Raw genomic sequence first — 14,036 nt, 5'->3', positions numbered from 1 at the left:
TTCTGATTGGGATCTAATTGAAATTGTTTTCAGAAAATAAAAATGGCAAGAATTTTTTGCTTGCTTATTTTAAAAACTTTTCCCCAAGAATATTTTTTCTGGAACATGTTTCAGATAAAATTAAATATTTTCAATTTTCTATATAATAAGAGACTATATATAGGATTGGATAGGTCTTCAAGTTAGTGACCAAATGGAAAAGTAGATAATCTTATAACAAAATGTAAGCTTTAAAAATGGAAAAGCAAGGTAAACATTAAGTACTTTGACAAGAACTGTAGTACAGTGGAGAAGAGTTCTGGGCTGAGAGCTGGTACCTGAATTCCAGACTGAGTTCTGCCATAAACTAGCAATGTGAGTTTGGGCAGACAAGCTAATCATCTTCTGTGGCCTCACTTCCCTCACATAAAAATAGAGGAACTGAACTAGATGCCCCAAGGTCCGCTTAGGACTATGACTGTAATTCTCTGCAATACCTGAGGAGAAGACGCAATGTCTCTACTGGAACATACAGGAGATTCTGAACGCCTGGTGCTGGCAGCATTCTGAGATGGATTTAGTTTTCTGTAAAGGACACACATGTTCCAGTTATGGAGAGAATTTTCATGATAGAAAGCTTACCCTTGCTTTTCTTTTCCCAGCTCAATACTAAAATAACAGTGACTAAAATAATCTTATATGCATAATTTTTAAAGGAAAAGAAACTTACTTTGAAAGCACGAACTCTAATGAACGTCTGTCAGTTTCACTGTATCCAGGCCAATCTCTCTGAAGCTCTTTGAAAACATAATCCTTTAGTGTATAGGAGAGGTCCTTAGGATTCAGATTAGCTACCTGATACATGGTGTGAAAATAGAACAGAACATTAAGATTCTTTTGCTCTTTCCTAACCTAAAACAGGTAACCTTTTGGAGTTATATTGAAAATAACTGCATCAATTGGCCACAGAGGGACTGCTCGTTTTGCATATACCTGATCTCAGTAAATGCTGTTCAACTTTATTTTAAATAAAAATTAAAACTTTATGTAAATAGCTAAAAAAATTTCCCCCCTAAATGGCCACTGCACTTGTCATATTTCTAATCAAATAGTAAGCCCACATTAGGCAAAAAGTAGAGGAAGATTTTTTAAAATAAATTTTTTCTAGTCAAAGAAATCCAAAAACAGTTATATTATCAACATCATTGTTATCATTATCTACTTTGATTCCTTAGTCACTTGTATTAAGTAGAAACCAAGTGGTGCCCAAATGTCAGGTTACAAACTTTCCCTTCAGTAATCAACAGAAATTATCTCCATAAATAGTATCAATTTTTGACAACTTTGTCATTTTCTTGGATAATAAAAACCACTTATTAAAAGTCTTTGAAATTCAAAAAAATGGAAACAAACCAAAATAACCCTCAAATGACATACAATTACTGTTATTAGTCTGCCAGTTTATTCCCAAGTGTAATCTTTTCTTATCCCCTAACTACAATTCCTAGAGTGTCCAGGCCTAGATTCTATTAACAACACAAATGTATTGATTGAGGAATCAAACCGAGAGTCATTTTTAAGGCTGTCAGAAAAGTATTCCTCTTGTCAATTCCTACTGGAAAGGTCTTCTTTTTAATAACTTGAGTTCTGTAAGTACTATTAAATATAGTAGGATAGTATATGCTTTCCTCACAGCTCGGCAGAATCCTAATATATAAAAACCCAGGGTCTGTAAAGACCGACCGAAGGCTCAACTGAACACCAGAAGTCAGTCCTGCAGTCAGTGCTGGTTTGCTATGGTGACCCAGCACTGACTGCTGCCGGTGCGAGCACAGCGACCTAGCACTGACTGCCAAGGGGGCTGCAGATCAGGCCCAAAGAGAGGCCAGAAGAGAGAGGCAGGGTCTGATCTGTAGCCTCCATGGCAGCTGTGGATCAGCCATTGCCTCTCTCTTTCTCTCCGGGCTTTGCCAGCAGCTGCACCTCTGTTTCTCTCTGCGCCTCTGCGGGAGCTGCTGATCAGCCCTGCCTCTCTGATGAGGCCAGAGATAGGCCCGGAGATGCTTACTGGCATAGAAACCGACCAATCAGAACCAAATCTGGGTGAACTGTGAAGAGCCAATGGCTGCCTAGGAGGCGAAGCTTTTGACACTGACTGGCATAGAAATCGACCAATTAGAACCAAATTGGCTGGCAGGGGAGGGCAGTTGGGGGCAAGATCAGGCTGGCAGGGAAGGGCAGTTAGGGGCAATCAGGCAGGCAGGCAGAGGCAGTTAGGGGCGATCAGGCAGGCAGGCAGAGAGGTTAGGGGCAATCAGGCAGAGGCAGTTAGGGGTGATCAGGCAGGCAGGCAGGTGAGCGGTTAGGAGCCAGCAGTACCAGATTGCGAGAGGGATGTCAGGAATCGGGCCTAAACCAGCAGTTGGACATCCCCGATTGGAGAGGGTGCAGGCTGGGATGAGGGAACCCCCCACCCCGTGCATGAATTTCGTGCACCAAGGCACTAGTACTAATATGTTAATATTGTCACAAAGTAGATAATGGTAGGCTTATCTTAAAATTTAAATTTGCAAATAAACTGACATGAGATACAATCAGACTTCCCAAAGTGATATAACAATCCTTAGAGTTCCTATTATTTGGGGTACTACACATGCTAATAACACCCCAAAACTAGAGATTATGCTTTTACTCTCTTATAAGAGTTAGTATCATGCCTTTAATGTAAGAGAGAATAGATAAAAATAGACTTAAAAGTGTTATTCTTTGAATAATAAATGAAAACCTGCAGGGGTTTTTTTGTGTTTTTTTTTAACGATGAAATTTAAGAACAACTTTGGAAATGTTTCCACTTTAGAAAAAAAGATCACATATGGACTACCATCTATGGTGGATTTGAATGCTAATCAACATTTATGACCCAAAGTCAGTATAAAAAATATAGGAAGTTCCAAACCATTAACTTTAACTAAATTTATGACCCACTTTTACAATTAAGCTTCCTATCTAATAAAAGAGTAATATGCAAATTAACCATCACTCCGCTACACCCACAAGCCACGCCCACCAGCCAATCAGGAGCGAATATGCAAATAAACCCAACCAAGATGGCTACAGCCACAGAGAGCAGGAGGGAGGCTTGGGTTTCTCTGGCAATGGAGGAAGCCAAGCTTTCCACCCGCCCTTGCTGGCCTAGGCCTCCACTCAAGGCTACAAAGTTTCGATGATAGAAGATATATAAATCCAAACAGAAATGGTGGCAGCCACTGAGCTGGAAAGAGCAGGAGGCTAGGGTTGCCCCCAGTGATGGAGGAAGCCAAGCTTTCCGCACACCCTGGCCAGCCCAGGCCTCTGCTTAAGGCTACAAAGTTTCAATTATAGAAGATACATAAATCCCCCCAAAAATGCTGCCACCACAGAGCAAGCAGAAGGCTTGGCTCCGCTCCAGGCTACAAAGTTTCAATTGTAGAAGATAAATAAACCCCAGATACCAGGGCCTCCACTTGGGTCACCGGGGGGCGTGGCCAGCCTGCAAACCACCACAGGCCCCTCGCCCAGGCCACCCCACGCCCCAAGGGAACCCCCACCCTGATCCGGGACATCCTTCAGGGCAAACCAGCTGGCCCCAACCCGTGCACCAGGCCTCTATCCTATCTAATAAGAGTAATATGCAGATTGACCATCACTCCAACACACAAGATGGCTGCCCCCATGTGGTCAAAGATCCTGCCCCCAAGTGGACACAAGATGGCCAGCAAGGGAGGGCAGTTGGGAGGGACCAGGCCTGCAAGGGAGGGCAGTTGTGGGCAATCAGGCCTGCAGGGGAGGGCAGTTGGGAGGGACCAGTCCTGCAAGGGAGGGCAGTTGGGGGCGATTTAGCCTGCAGGGGAGGGCAGTTAGGGGTGACCAAGCCTGCAGAGGAGGTAAGATGGGGGTGACCAGGCCTGCAGGGAAAGGCAGTTGGGAGGGACCCAGGCCTGCAGGGGAGAGCAGTTGGGGGGGGGACCCAGGCCTGCAGGGGAGGGCAGTTGGGGGGGACCAGGCCTGCAAGGGAGGGCAGTTGTGGGTGATCTGCCCAGCAGGGGAGGGCAGTTTGGAGGGACCAGGCCTGCAAGGGAGGGCAGTTGGGGGTGATCAAGCCTGCAGGGGAGGGCAGTTTAGGGTGACCAGGCCGGCAGAGGAGGGAAGTTGGGGGCAAACAAGCTGGCAGGGGAGCAGTTAGGCATCAATCAGGCTGGCAGGGGAGTGGTTAGGGGATGATCAGGCTGGCAGGCAGAAGTGGTTAGGGGCAATCAGGCAGGCAGGCAGGCAGGCAGGCGAGCAGTTGGGAGCCAGCAGTCCTGGATTGTGAGAGGGATGTCTGACTGCCCGTTTAGGCCCGATCCTACCGGGCCTCAATGGGCAGTCGGACATTCCTAGAGGGGTCCCAGATTGGAGAGGGTGCAGGCTGGGCTGAGGGACAGTGCCCCCCCCCACCCCCCCGTGCACTAATTTCGTGCACTGGGCCTCTAGTATAAACCAATAAAAATTGTGACAATCATTTAGGTGATTCAATATTAAAAACAGACAATGAGAGAGTCTTGCTTACTTTTTTAAAATGAAATTTCAAGGTCAAGTTTATTTAACCCAAAGGAAGATAATGACTCAAAACTTTAATTGTTTAACAACTCAGAAGCCTCTAACTTATAAATCCTAGTATAAATGCCTACATTTCAATTAGTTTTTAATTGTTTAAACAAATGCTTTAACATCTGTCATGAGGTAACCCATTTCTTTCAAATGCTGAAAGAACAATCCAGAGAAAGAATTGGGGTAATATTCAGGAGTTATATTTCATGTAGCAAAAATGATCCTGAACTTTCTCTACCTCAATAATAATAATGGTTACAGCAAAAACAAGCCTTCTTAAATGAGCTTCTTAATAAGAAGGTAGGTGGAAGGAACTCTCTCCTGCTGTTCTTACCTGTTGCAGAATTGCTCCAAGAGAGTTCTTGTCTTTTTGATTGACACCATCTTTCTGCAGTCGAGCCAGCAGCTCAGGTTTCTTGTAGGTCTTCAGTGCCAGTAAGTGAATCACCCTGTCCCTATATGGCCGCTGAGAAACACTGCTGCTGCCGTGTGTCTTTCGAATCGTATTTGCAGGGTTCATGGGGGTTGACCTTTTCCTCTCAGGCACTGCATCTGAAAGAGCTTGAGGTGCTTTCCGAATCTGCACTCTTTTCCCTACAGTCCAGTGGAAACGACATTTGTTACACATTTGTGGGTAATAATATGAATTAGGAATTTTTTGATGAAATCATTTATTGAAATAAATATTTATTATAAAAGTATTTTGGCCACTTAGCTATGCATTGGTAATAATTAGTGACACACATCATAGCAACAAAGTGGAAATTTTAAGGATGTAGGTATTTGATGTTAAATGGAAATTTACAGAACTTAAACATTTTACATATTATTCCTAAAATTATACCTAGAAAAGGAAAATTAGAATGAAACCTCATTTTATAATGTCTGAGGTGTAATCTTATAACTCATTTAACATACTCTAAGCCCCTAACTGCTCACACTGGTTAAAGAACGGAAACAACTGGTAGTGACATACAATGAGGGGCAACGCTTTAGGTACAAGTTTAGCAACTAGAAATAATGACTAAGTAAAAGCAGTCATTTAAGTGCTATGGTCTAGGGTGAAAATGGCTGGCTTAATGGGGCAGGAGATTTACTGAATAATTCTGTCCATACTAGGCTCCGGAGGCCTGGCCAGAGGGGCTGTTTGAAACCATCCTACCGAAGGTAAAGGGGAAAGGATGAATATGTCACTAGCTCTTATTGTTCTTTACTATCTGGACTTAACTAATTTTAAATATCAGATCAAAATACTGAACAACTAAGGAATTCAACATTAAAGGGATATTGTCCCACAATAAGAAAAGCTGTTAAATTAGGGTGCAATTAGAGTTTTGGAATTAGATTTATATCTCGTTTCTGAATTTTTTTTTTTTTTTCACTGTATTCCCCCATTCAATCTTGGCTGCCACAATCAGACAGACAGAAAGCGTGAGGACTCTTTTTTCTTGCATCTGCACTGCTGAATTTTTCTTAATTTAGAGACAGCTAGATCAATGTCAGATGGGCTGGGAACAAACTAGTGATCATGTACCAATTATGTGTTGGGAAGGGCACTGCTTTCAATGGGATAAGCTCAATGGGATAAAGTGCTCTCTTAGCATCTGGAGGGTTCTATGATAAATACCCAAGTTTTTCTACTTGTACTTCTTTGTGGAAAGGTTTCATGGACAAATGCCTAATGTCCACTGTTGCTTCATGTTAGGCTGCAAGCTCCATGCAGGCAGGGCTGTGGCTGCTTTGTCCCTCAGCAGACCTTGATTCAGAATGTAATGGCTAGCAAAGTGAAAGACTAACAAAGTGTCAAAGTGAAGACAGCAAGAGAACAATTAGATAGTAGAGAAGCCAGAATCAAAACGGTGTGTATTCCCACACTGCCAGACTGCCAGAATGGAAAGACATTGAAATTTCTAAAATGGCAAATGCAAACCTCCCAATCCACCATTTCTCAGTTGCAATAGTGTTAACAAACAGTACTATTCCCTGAATTTTTAATAGAGATTTGGGGGAGGGGGGGAGAGAAAGAATTGGGGTCACAATAGTTTAGGAAATGCTATAAATTTCAAACTCCCTTCCCCTTGAAACCTTTTTAACTGACTCTGACCCAAACAAGATTACTGTGGGGTACCCCCACCCCAATTCCCTAGGGAGGGAGGTGGGCAGAGAATGTTTAGTTAAGCTCAACACACCATGACTGGTCATTTAGAATTAATTCAAGCCACAAGACAGGCAAATAAAATTGAAAACACAAAGTGACAGTACTACCTCTGTGTTCTGGGTTGTATTACTCTTCTGTACGTCTGATCCTACCTCTGATCTTCAGTCTCAGGAGAACCCCAAGGTCTCCTGAGTTTACCCGCACCCCTCCCTGAAGCAGACATAGAGCAGACAAATGAGGCTCACTCTGCCCTTAAGAGGGGTGTAAGCATGTTTGAATAGAAAATAGAATCTGGACAGGGATATGACAGTGTTAGAGTCACCTAGGGCCTAATGTGAGACTGTCATCCATCAGTCCATGAATCTCTTCATTTTTCTTTTAAATTGCCAGTCATGAGGTAACCCATTTCTTTCAAATGCTGAAAGAAAAATCCAGCCACACTGGGCCAATTAGTTTTATGCAAAAATTACTTGCTCACTGACTCCCGATCAATTTGTGCCTATTCAACTAGGAAGGTTAAGGTTAGAGAGCCTACAGATTAGTGCTGTAAGTAAAGAGTTCAGATGCTAAAGAAAATGAAAAAAAATAAAGCTGGAAAATGTCAGGGTCAAAGTGGACGGTAGAAAGGCTTTATTTTTATTTCTTACATTTGCCTCAGAAAAGCCCTTTTAATAAAGCCTATGGGAGAACCTAATTCTCTTCCCAGACGCAACCGCTAATCAATTCCCTGGGCTCCTTACATAAACAGCAGCAGTAGGCCTAATAGGGTTGGGTAATCTAGGACTATATCTAAACTGTTGTTTCATAACAAGGGGTCCACTTCTAGCTTCTCCATTTAATGAGATGATAGAAGTATCTATCCCTTCATCTAATGGCTGAGTAAATCGGAAGGTAAATCTTAAAACAGTACATCAGAAAGACAGCAGGGATTGTAGCCATTTCCTGCAGTTGTTTTTCTGCTCTGTGGAACCTGACCAGAAGCCCTGACAACACTGACCCAAGACTTTAAAAACACTGTTAGGACTTTGATGATGGTGTGACTGTCATAGTTAAATACATACTCCACTGCAGTGGAATCCATCTCCACCATGTGGCATTTATGATCACTTTTCAAAGGGTTTACTATCAAAATATATTTACACAACAGATACAAATGGTTAGAACTACAAAGAACCTAGATGTATGTAGTTCAAATCCCCATAATTATTATTTGAGAAAATTAAGGTCCACAGAGGTGAAGTGATTTGTCCAAGGTCACTCAAACATGCATTAACTCATAAGAAATGAGGAGGATGGGGGCAGAAGTTAGGAACATTGGGAACAGAACCTAAAAAATTAGATTGGTTGGGTTGTTTTCTATACCTAAATAAATATTAGCATTATAAAAATTTGTAATTCAGTACAATTCTAGAATTTTGGTAGGAGTCACTGAGCAGACTTAAGATACTAGTAAACCTGAAGCAATGGTAGTGATTTTTTTTTTCCTTTTTAACAAACAGAAGGATTATAACACAACAGTGCTCACCACTGATATAAATGCCATGACTCGAAGTAGAAATTTGACTGAAGAAATAATATTTTCTACTGCACTTCTCCAGGCAAAATAGGTTTTAGTTCTTTTCAGCCCTCAAGAGGCTTTCAAAGCTCATATTCTTGGTTGACTAAGCCAGGTGACCCCTAGGAATACATTCCCTTAAACTTGGCCTGTGCCCTAATTCAACCGACAGAGGCCTGGCCTGGCATTATGCCACCATAATCCTACAGTGGGACCAGCATTATTCCCATTTATCCTCTAGCTAGGCTGACCCTGTTGAAAGAAACCTTATTCTTCAGGTACCCCTAAGTTGGCATAAGTGAACTTTTGGTATCATTTTATATGATATATTCAATTATGAATTAAAGAAGTATCTCCTATTGTCTTAAGAAAATAACATGTTAGGCCAAATTCATATCATTTGCTACTTGCTGATACCAACAACTTGATATATAAAAGGAGAGGTGGAGAGGTAATCATAATCTACTTCATAGGGTGGTTGAGATATGTAAAATGCTAACCAGTGCCTTAAGCATCACAAGTACTCAATAAGGGCTGGGTAATATTAATATTGAAGGGTGACTGATTGCATTTTAGAGAGCTGAATGAGTCAGATAGTTTTGAGATACTGAAAAAAGCAGAAGGATATACATTGAGATACATAGAAGGAAAGAAACATGGTAAAGGACTGATGATGGGTAAAGTTAAAAGAAAAAAAATCAAAACATGGGATAACAAAGAATAGTAAAAAAAATATATAAAAAAACAATAACTGAAAAGCCCATCTGGATACTAGTCTTTTGCTCCCCTCAGTTCAGAGTTGATGAGACTTTTCTTAAGAGTAGCTTGTCCAGTTTTGAACTTTGAGGTGAAGAATTGGAGGTAGTACAGAGGAGAGCAATAAAAATAATTAAAGGGTTGGGATACAGGCCATATTAAGAAAAGTTAAAAGGAGCTGGGGTTATTTGACCTAGAGAATAAAAGGCTGAAGAGGTTAATGACAAGATTCAAGACCAGAGAAAAATACTGTGCTGTGATGGTGAGTGGCTGGGGCACTGAGGACACAGCACAGAGGAGAAGACTTGACAGAGCACTCGGCCTGGCAGAGGCCATTGCAGGGCTCCAATGTGGGAACATGTGTGCAAAGAGAGGTGCCAGCTCTTCTTCAAAAGGCGTAGATGTAATGTGGTTCCGATTAAAACTTAGGTAACCTCAAATCTTATGTGGGTCACTCCCAAAAATATAAATCATTTGTAGTGCCCGTAAGAAACCTTGCAAATTCTAAAATCCCTATACCATTATGGAGTAAATGGTCTATGGGATTCCGGGTGTTAAAAAGTCTGTTGTGTAAACTGCAAATGAACTGTACCTGACCCTATCAAAACAAACAAAAACACATGGACATAGGGGGCACCCAAGGATCATTCAATGGAAAAGTGTAGTAATCATTGCTGACTTTCAAGCTTTGGAATAAATCAACATAAGGGTTTTCAGCTAGTTATACTGGGAGGGAAAAACTGATTTTGATGGCTTGAGTCTTCTATTCCTTTGTCAAACACACCAATTTGTCTCACTATTTCTAAAATGGTGGTAGTGGACAGTAAAAAAATATATATATATATTTAAAGTGACAGGGATAGCAAATTCATAGTTTGTACTTAAATATAAATGCAGCAGATCTTGTGCATTTTAAAAATAATTTGGGATTTAGCCTACTAGTACAGGAAGTTAAGTAAGGATAAAAGAGAAAGAAAGGGGGTTGGAAGTTGCTACCTCACTCAGCAACAAAGGGAAAGTAAAAAATCTCATTGCTGGTAACTTACTGGGCAGGGAACTGGACCCCGTGGGTATAGATATGAATTGTTGTTAAACCAAACTAAATATATCTAAGCTAAGCACCAGGTCCCAAGAGCACTGGCTTTGTTCCAAAGAAATACTTATTAAAGTCACTAGTGGAGCTTCTCAAAGCTGATTGTATTGTAGTTAGGTCAGCAATGGGAAAATTACAGAAGCAGGATTCTAACAAACTATGGAAAGATATTGATTAAGAGATTTGGTTCTTCAAGAGACTATTTTTGTGAGCATTTATGTTTCCAAATTAATATCCTTTCATCATTTACTATCCAGTGACTTATGTTACTAAACTGACCAAAGCCTCAAAGAGTTCATTCTCACTCTTGACAATTCCCTTTATTACTGTTAACAGTCACTGTGAATGAACCCTAAAATTGTTAGGGTCACTGCTCATAAAGGAGAGACTCATCTTGTTGGTCTGGTCTTCCTTCCCTTCAATCTGATGCATCTGAGTGAACTGATGATAAACATAATGGAAGTGGGGCAGGCTCTTAATTAATGGATGAGGATGTGGATCTATAAATGACATCACAATTGAGGTACGAAGGAGGCATAACCCTAATGCTTAATATAAGCACATCTTATACTTTTGCAATAAAATTCACTATTATGCAAAGATCCTCTGAAAATGGAAGCAAAAGCTACAACAAAAAGATTATCAATTCATAATTCCTACCAAAAGATTTTTGTAAAAATAATCTTACAAAAGTACAAAATAAAAACCATACCATCCACCATTGAAATTACATCATCCAATGACAAAGAAAACACAATGGTACCATTCTTACAACCTCACATAGTAAAATAACTTGACCAGATCCCAATATTATAAAATAGTAACCAATAGCCAACGTAGAATTCAGATTTATGAAAGAAATAAAAGTTCTTCAATTAACCAGTAGTCTGAAGAGAACAAATGATTTTTGACCATGTTATCTAAAATGTACTGAAAACTAATTTTTGTGTTTTCATGAAATTAATATTACCAGTATTTACCTACAGTGATCTTGCAATATTCCCATCAATCAGCGAGAAGAAGAAAGATATCTATACAAACCTACATATGGTCCACCAGGTTTAATAACTTTTGTGCTTCGGTTGCGGGATTCCTCCTCTGCCTGGGTCATTCTTTCTCGTGTCATCTGATACGAGTCGTTTGTTGCACACACTGTAATTTTATCTTGTATAAATCCCAGGCAATCGAGCTGGGAGGCTCCAGAGCTGTCAAGTAAGGCGATGGCTTTGTTAGACATGCCCCTCATTTTGTACAATAAAGTACAAGAAAGAATTGTACAATCCTAAAATCAGCAGCCCAAATAAGAACTGAAATCCTAAAATAACTAATATTAGTAATTTTTAACTGTAAAGATTATTTAAAATATTTGAGTTTCTCTTCTTCATTTCATGTCACTTTTAAAAAAATTATTATTATTGTGAATAGAGTGGATGAAGTGAGCTCTCAGAGATCAAATCCATGAAATTTTTTGGGAAAATGAGCATTTGGAGTGAATACCAGAATCTTGATAGGCACTATAGTTCTTTCATTTAACAGTCAAAAAATTTTAAGAATTAGCTACCACTGATACGAGAAACGTTAAAAGTTCACTTTTAGTGGAACCATAATATACATGGTTGATAGAAAGACTAGATGAAACAAACACACCACAATTCTTTTGATTATTAATAAGATATTAATTTTAAAGCTAAAATACTGCCACATTAAAACTTACTTTATTAGTATTAGCCCAAAGATTCTAAACATTTGTAGAATTTATATTTAATGCGTTGTTAAATCTCTATATAAGCTTGACCTATTTATATAGCAAATATTGAAGAAAATACTGGATAAGAGATTTTGTCAGAAATAATTAGCATGGCCTTAAAACAGATTGGACTATAAAAGTAAGGAAAATGCCATTGCAGCTCTGATACTCGATTTCCAAACTTATTTGGAAATAGCTTTGCTATAAAGCTAAAAAATAAGTTAATAAAAATTTTGTAAATTGCTAATAACTGTACAAATACTTTCAAAAATCGGTTCATTCATCTCATAAATATTTATGGAGCAGGGACTGCATGCCAGCAATGTGTGAGTACACAGGCTATTACAAGGACTGAGACAGATGTGGTCCCTCTTCCAAGGAGCTCTCTGTCGAATGGGTGACAAGGATGAGCAAACTGGAAATTATGACACAATGTGATAAATGCAATGGGTAGGGAACTCCCAGGAAGTGCTGCATCTGGACGTGTGGGAGAAGGGAGAGGCAAAGGCTTCCTGAAAGAAGTGATGCCCAAGTGACCTAGAGGGATGATCAGACAAAGGGGAAGAAGGACAGAAATGTTCTAGGAGGATAAGCAATCTGTGCAGACCCAAGAGGAACAAGGAAGAGTTTTTCAGTTAAGCCAAATAGAGTTGTAAAGGACAATTAGAGATGAGGCTGAAGAGGGCATGAGAAGTACAATACACAGGGCTTTGAGGCCCTGGTATGGATTTTGGACTTTATCCCAAGAATAACAGAAGCTGAAAATATCTCCTTTGTATTGTAGAAAGATCAATTTGGATAAAGAACAGATTGGGAGGAAGAAGATAGGAAAGCAGTTAGGAGGCTACTAAAGAACTACAGGCAAGAAGTGATGACTTGAACCGGTGTAGGGTGGTGTGAATGCAAAATAGTAAACAGATTCCAGAGATAGTGAGGAGGCAGCATTGATAGGATTTGGTCAGTCATTGGCCATAAAGGAAGAGAGTGGGGAATAGAAGTTAAAGATCATGCCCAGGTTACCAAGTGCTGACACTTATGGAGACACTGGGGTGGTGTTGGAAGAGAGAAAATAAGTTTTATGTTGGACATGGTGACTGAAAAAATGAGGAGACATCTCAAGAGGGAACCAATTGTGAAGAATACTAATATTTAGAATAAGCAATAAGAAGATGAAAAGACCACAGGAGACTGAAAAGGTAAGCCAAGGAAACCAGAAAAGCAGTGTGTCATGGAAGCCACTGATACAGAATGCTTCAAGAATCAGAGTGGTCAACAGTGTGAAATGCTGGCAACAAGTCTAGAGTAATAAGAAACTAATAAGCATTCACTGGATTCAGGGCAAGGAGTTCAAGGACTCCCATGATGGAGCAGTTTCAGTGGAATGGTGGAGACTGACGCCAGGCTTTCCAGAAGTGACTGCAAATGAGGTTGTTTGTCTTTATTTTCTTTTTTAATGAGACTCACCTGAGCATGTATGAATGCTGAGAAACTGATAAAAAGAGGGGAATGAGAGAGGGAGGGAGAGATTTAAGCCTCAGGGGAATCAGTATGGAGAAGAAAAAGAGGAATGGAAGATTGCAGTAGAGTACAGAAAAGACCACAGGTGGCAAGAAGTTTGAATTCCAAGATCTCCCACTACTTACTATGTAATTTACATAGTGAGAATAAGCTGAACATGTTGTCAATCACAATGAAATTTTAGTTTGCACAATTCAAGATCAAGTTAGAACTCTTTCAGTGATGTGTCTTATTTTATATCTCTGCCTACTGTGCTCACTTGAAATACAACTTTCTCAACTTGCACAATTCAAGATCAAGAAACAGATCTTTACATGAAAACTAAACCCTGCAGGCAAGAAGGTACTCTCTAGAATTCTCCATTCATCCCTTTTCAATTGAGGTACCTTAAAAGTTCAAATATGCTGACATCCTATCCTATATAATAAAAGCCTAATATGCTAAGTGTCTGATCGTCCGCTCGTCTGTTCAACCAATCAAAGCATAATATGCTAATGATATGCTAAGGCCGCTCAACCACTCGCTATGACGTGCACTGACCACCAGGAGTCAGTCAACCAGTCGCTATGACATGCACTGACCACCAGGGGCCAGACGCTCT

The 14,036-nt window shown here is 40.2% G+C and overlaps 1 protein-coding gene across 1 annotated transcript in view; it reads right to left on the bottom strand.

Moving 5' to 3' along the window:
* The window catches only part of ELL2 (elongation factor for RNA polymerase II 2), a 93,328-nt gene that overhangs the window by 15,301 nt on the left and 63,991 nt on the right, over window positions 1-14,036 (bottom strand). The window contains exons 4-7 of the mRNA XM_080682706.1: window positions 11,212-11,375; window positions 4,943-5,202; window positions 710-834; window positions 477-564 (exon numbers count right to left, since the gene is read on the bottom strand). Coding sequence (XP_080538832.1) covers window positions 477-564; window positions 710-834; window positions 4,943-5,202; window positions 11,212-11,375 — 637 coding nt within the window. The remainder of the gene's footprint in view (window positions 1-476; window positions 565-709; window positions 835-4,942; window positions 5,203-11,211; window positions 11,376-14,036) is intronic.

Source organism: Plecotus auritus (assembly GCF_963455305.1).
Source record: "Plecotus auritus genome assembly, chromosome: 7".
In the NCBI taxonomy this organism is placed as follows: Eukaryota; Metazoa; Chordata; class Mammalia; order Chiroptera; family Vespertilionidae; genus Plecotus; species Plecotus auritus.
The sequence above is the reverse complement of the archived record's forward strand: the minus strand, read 5'-3'. Positions and strand labels throughout refer to the sequence as shown.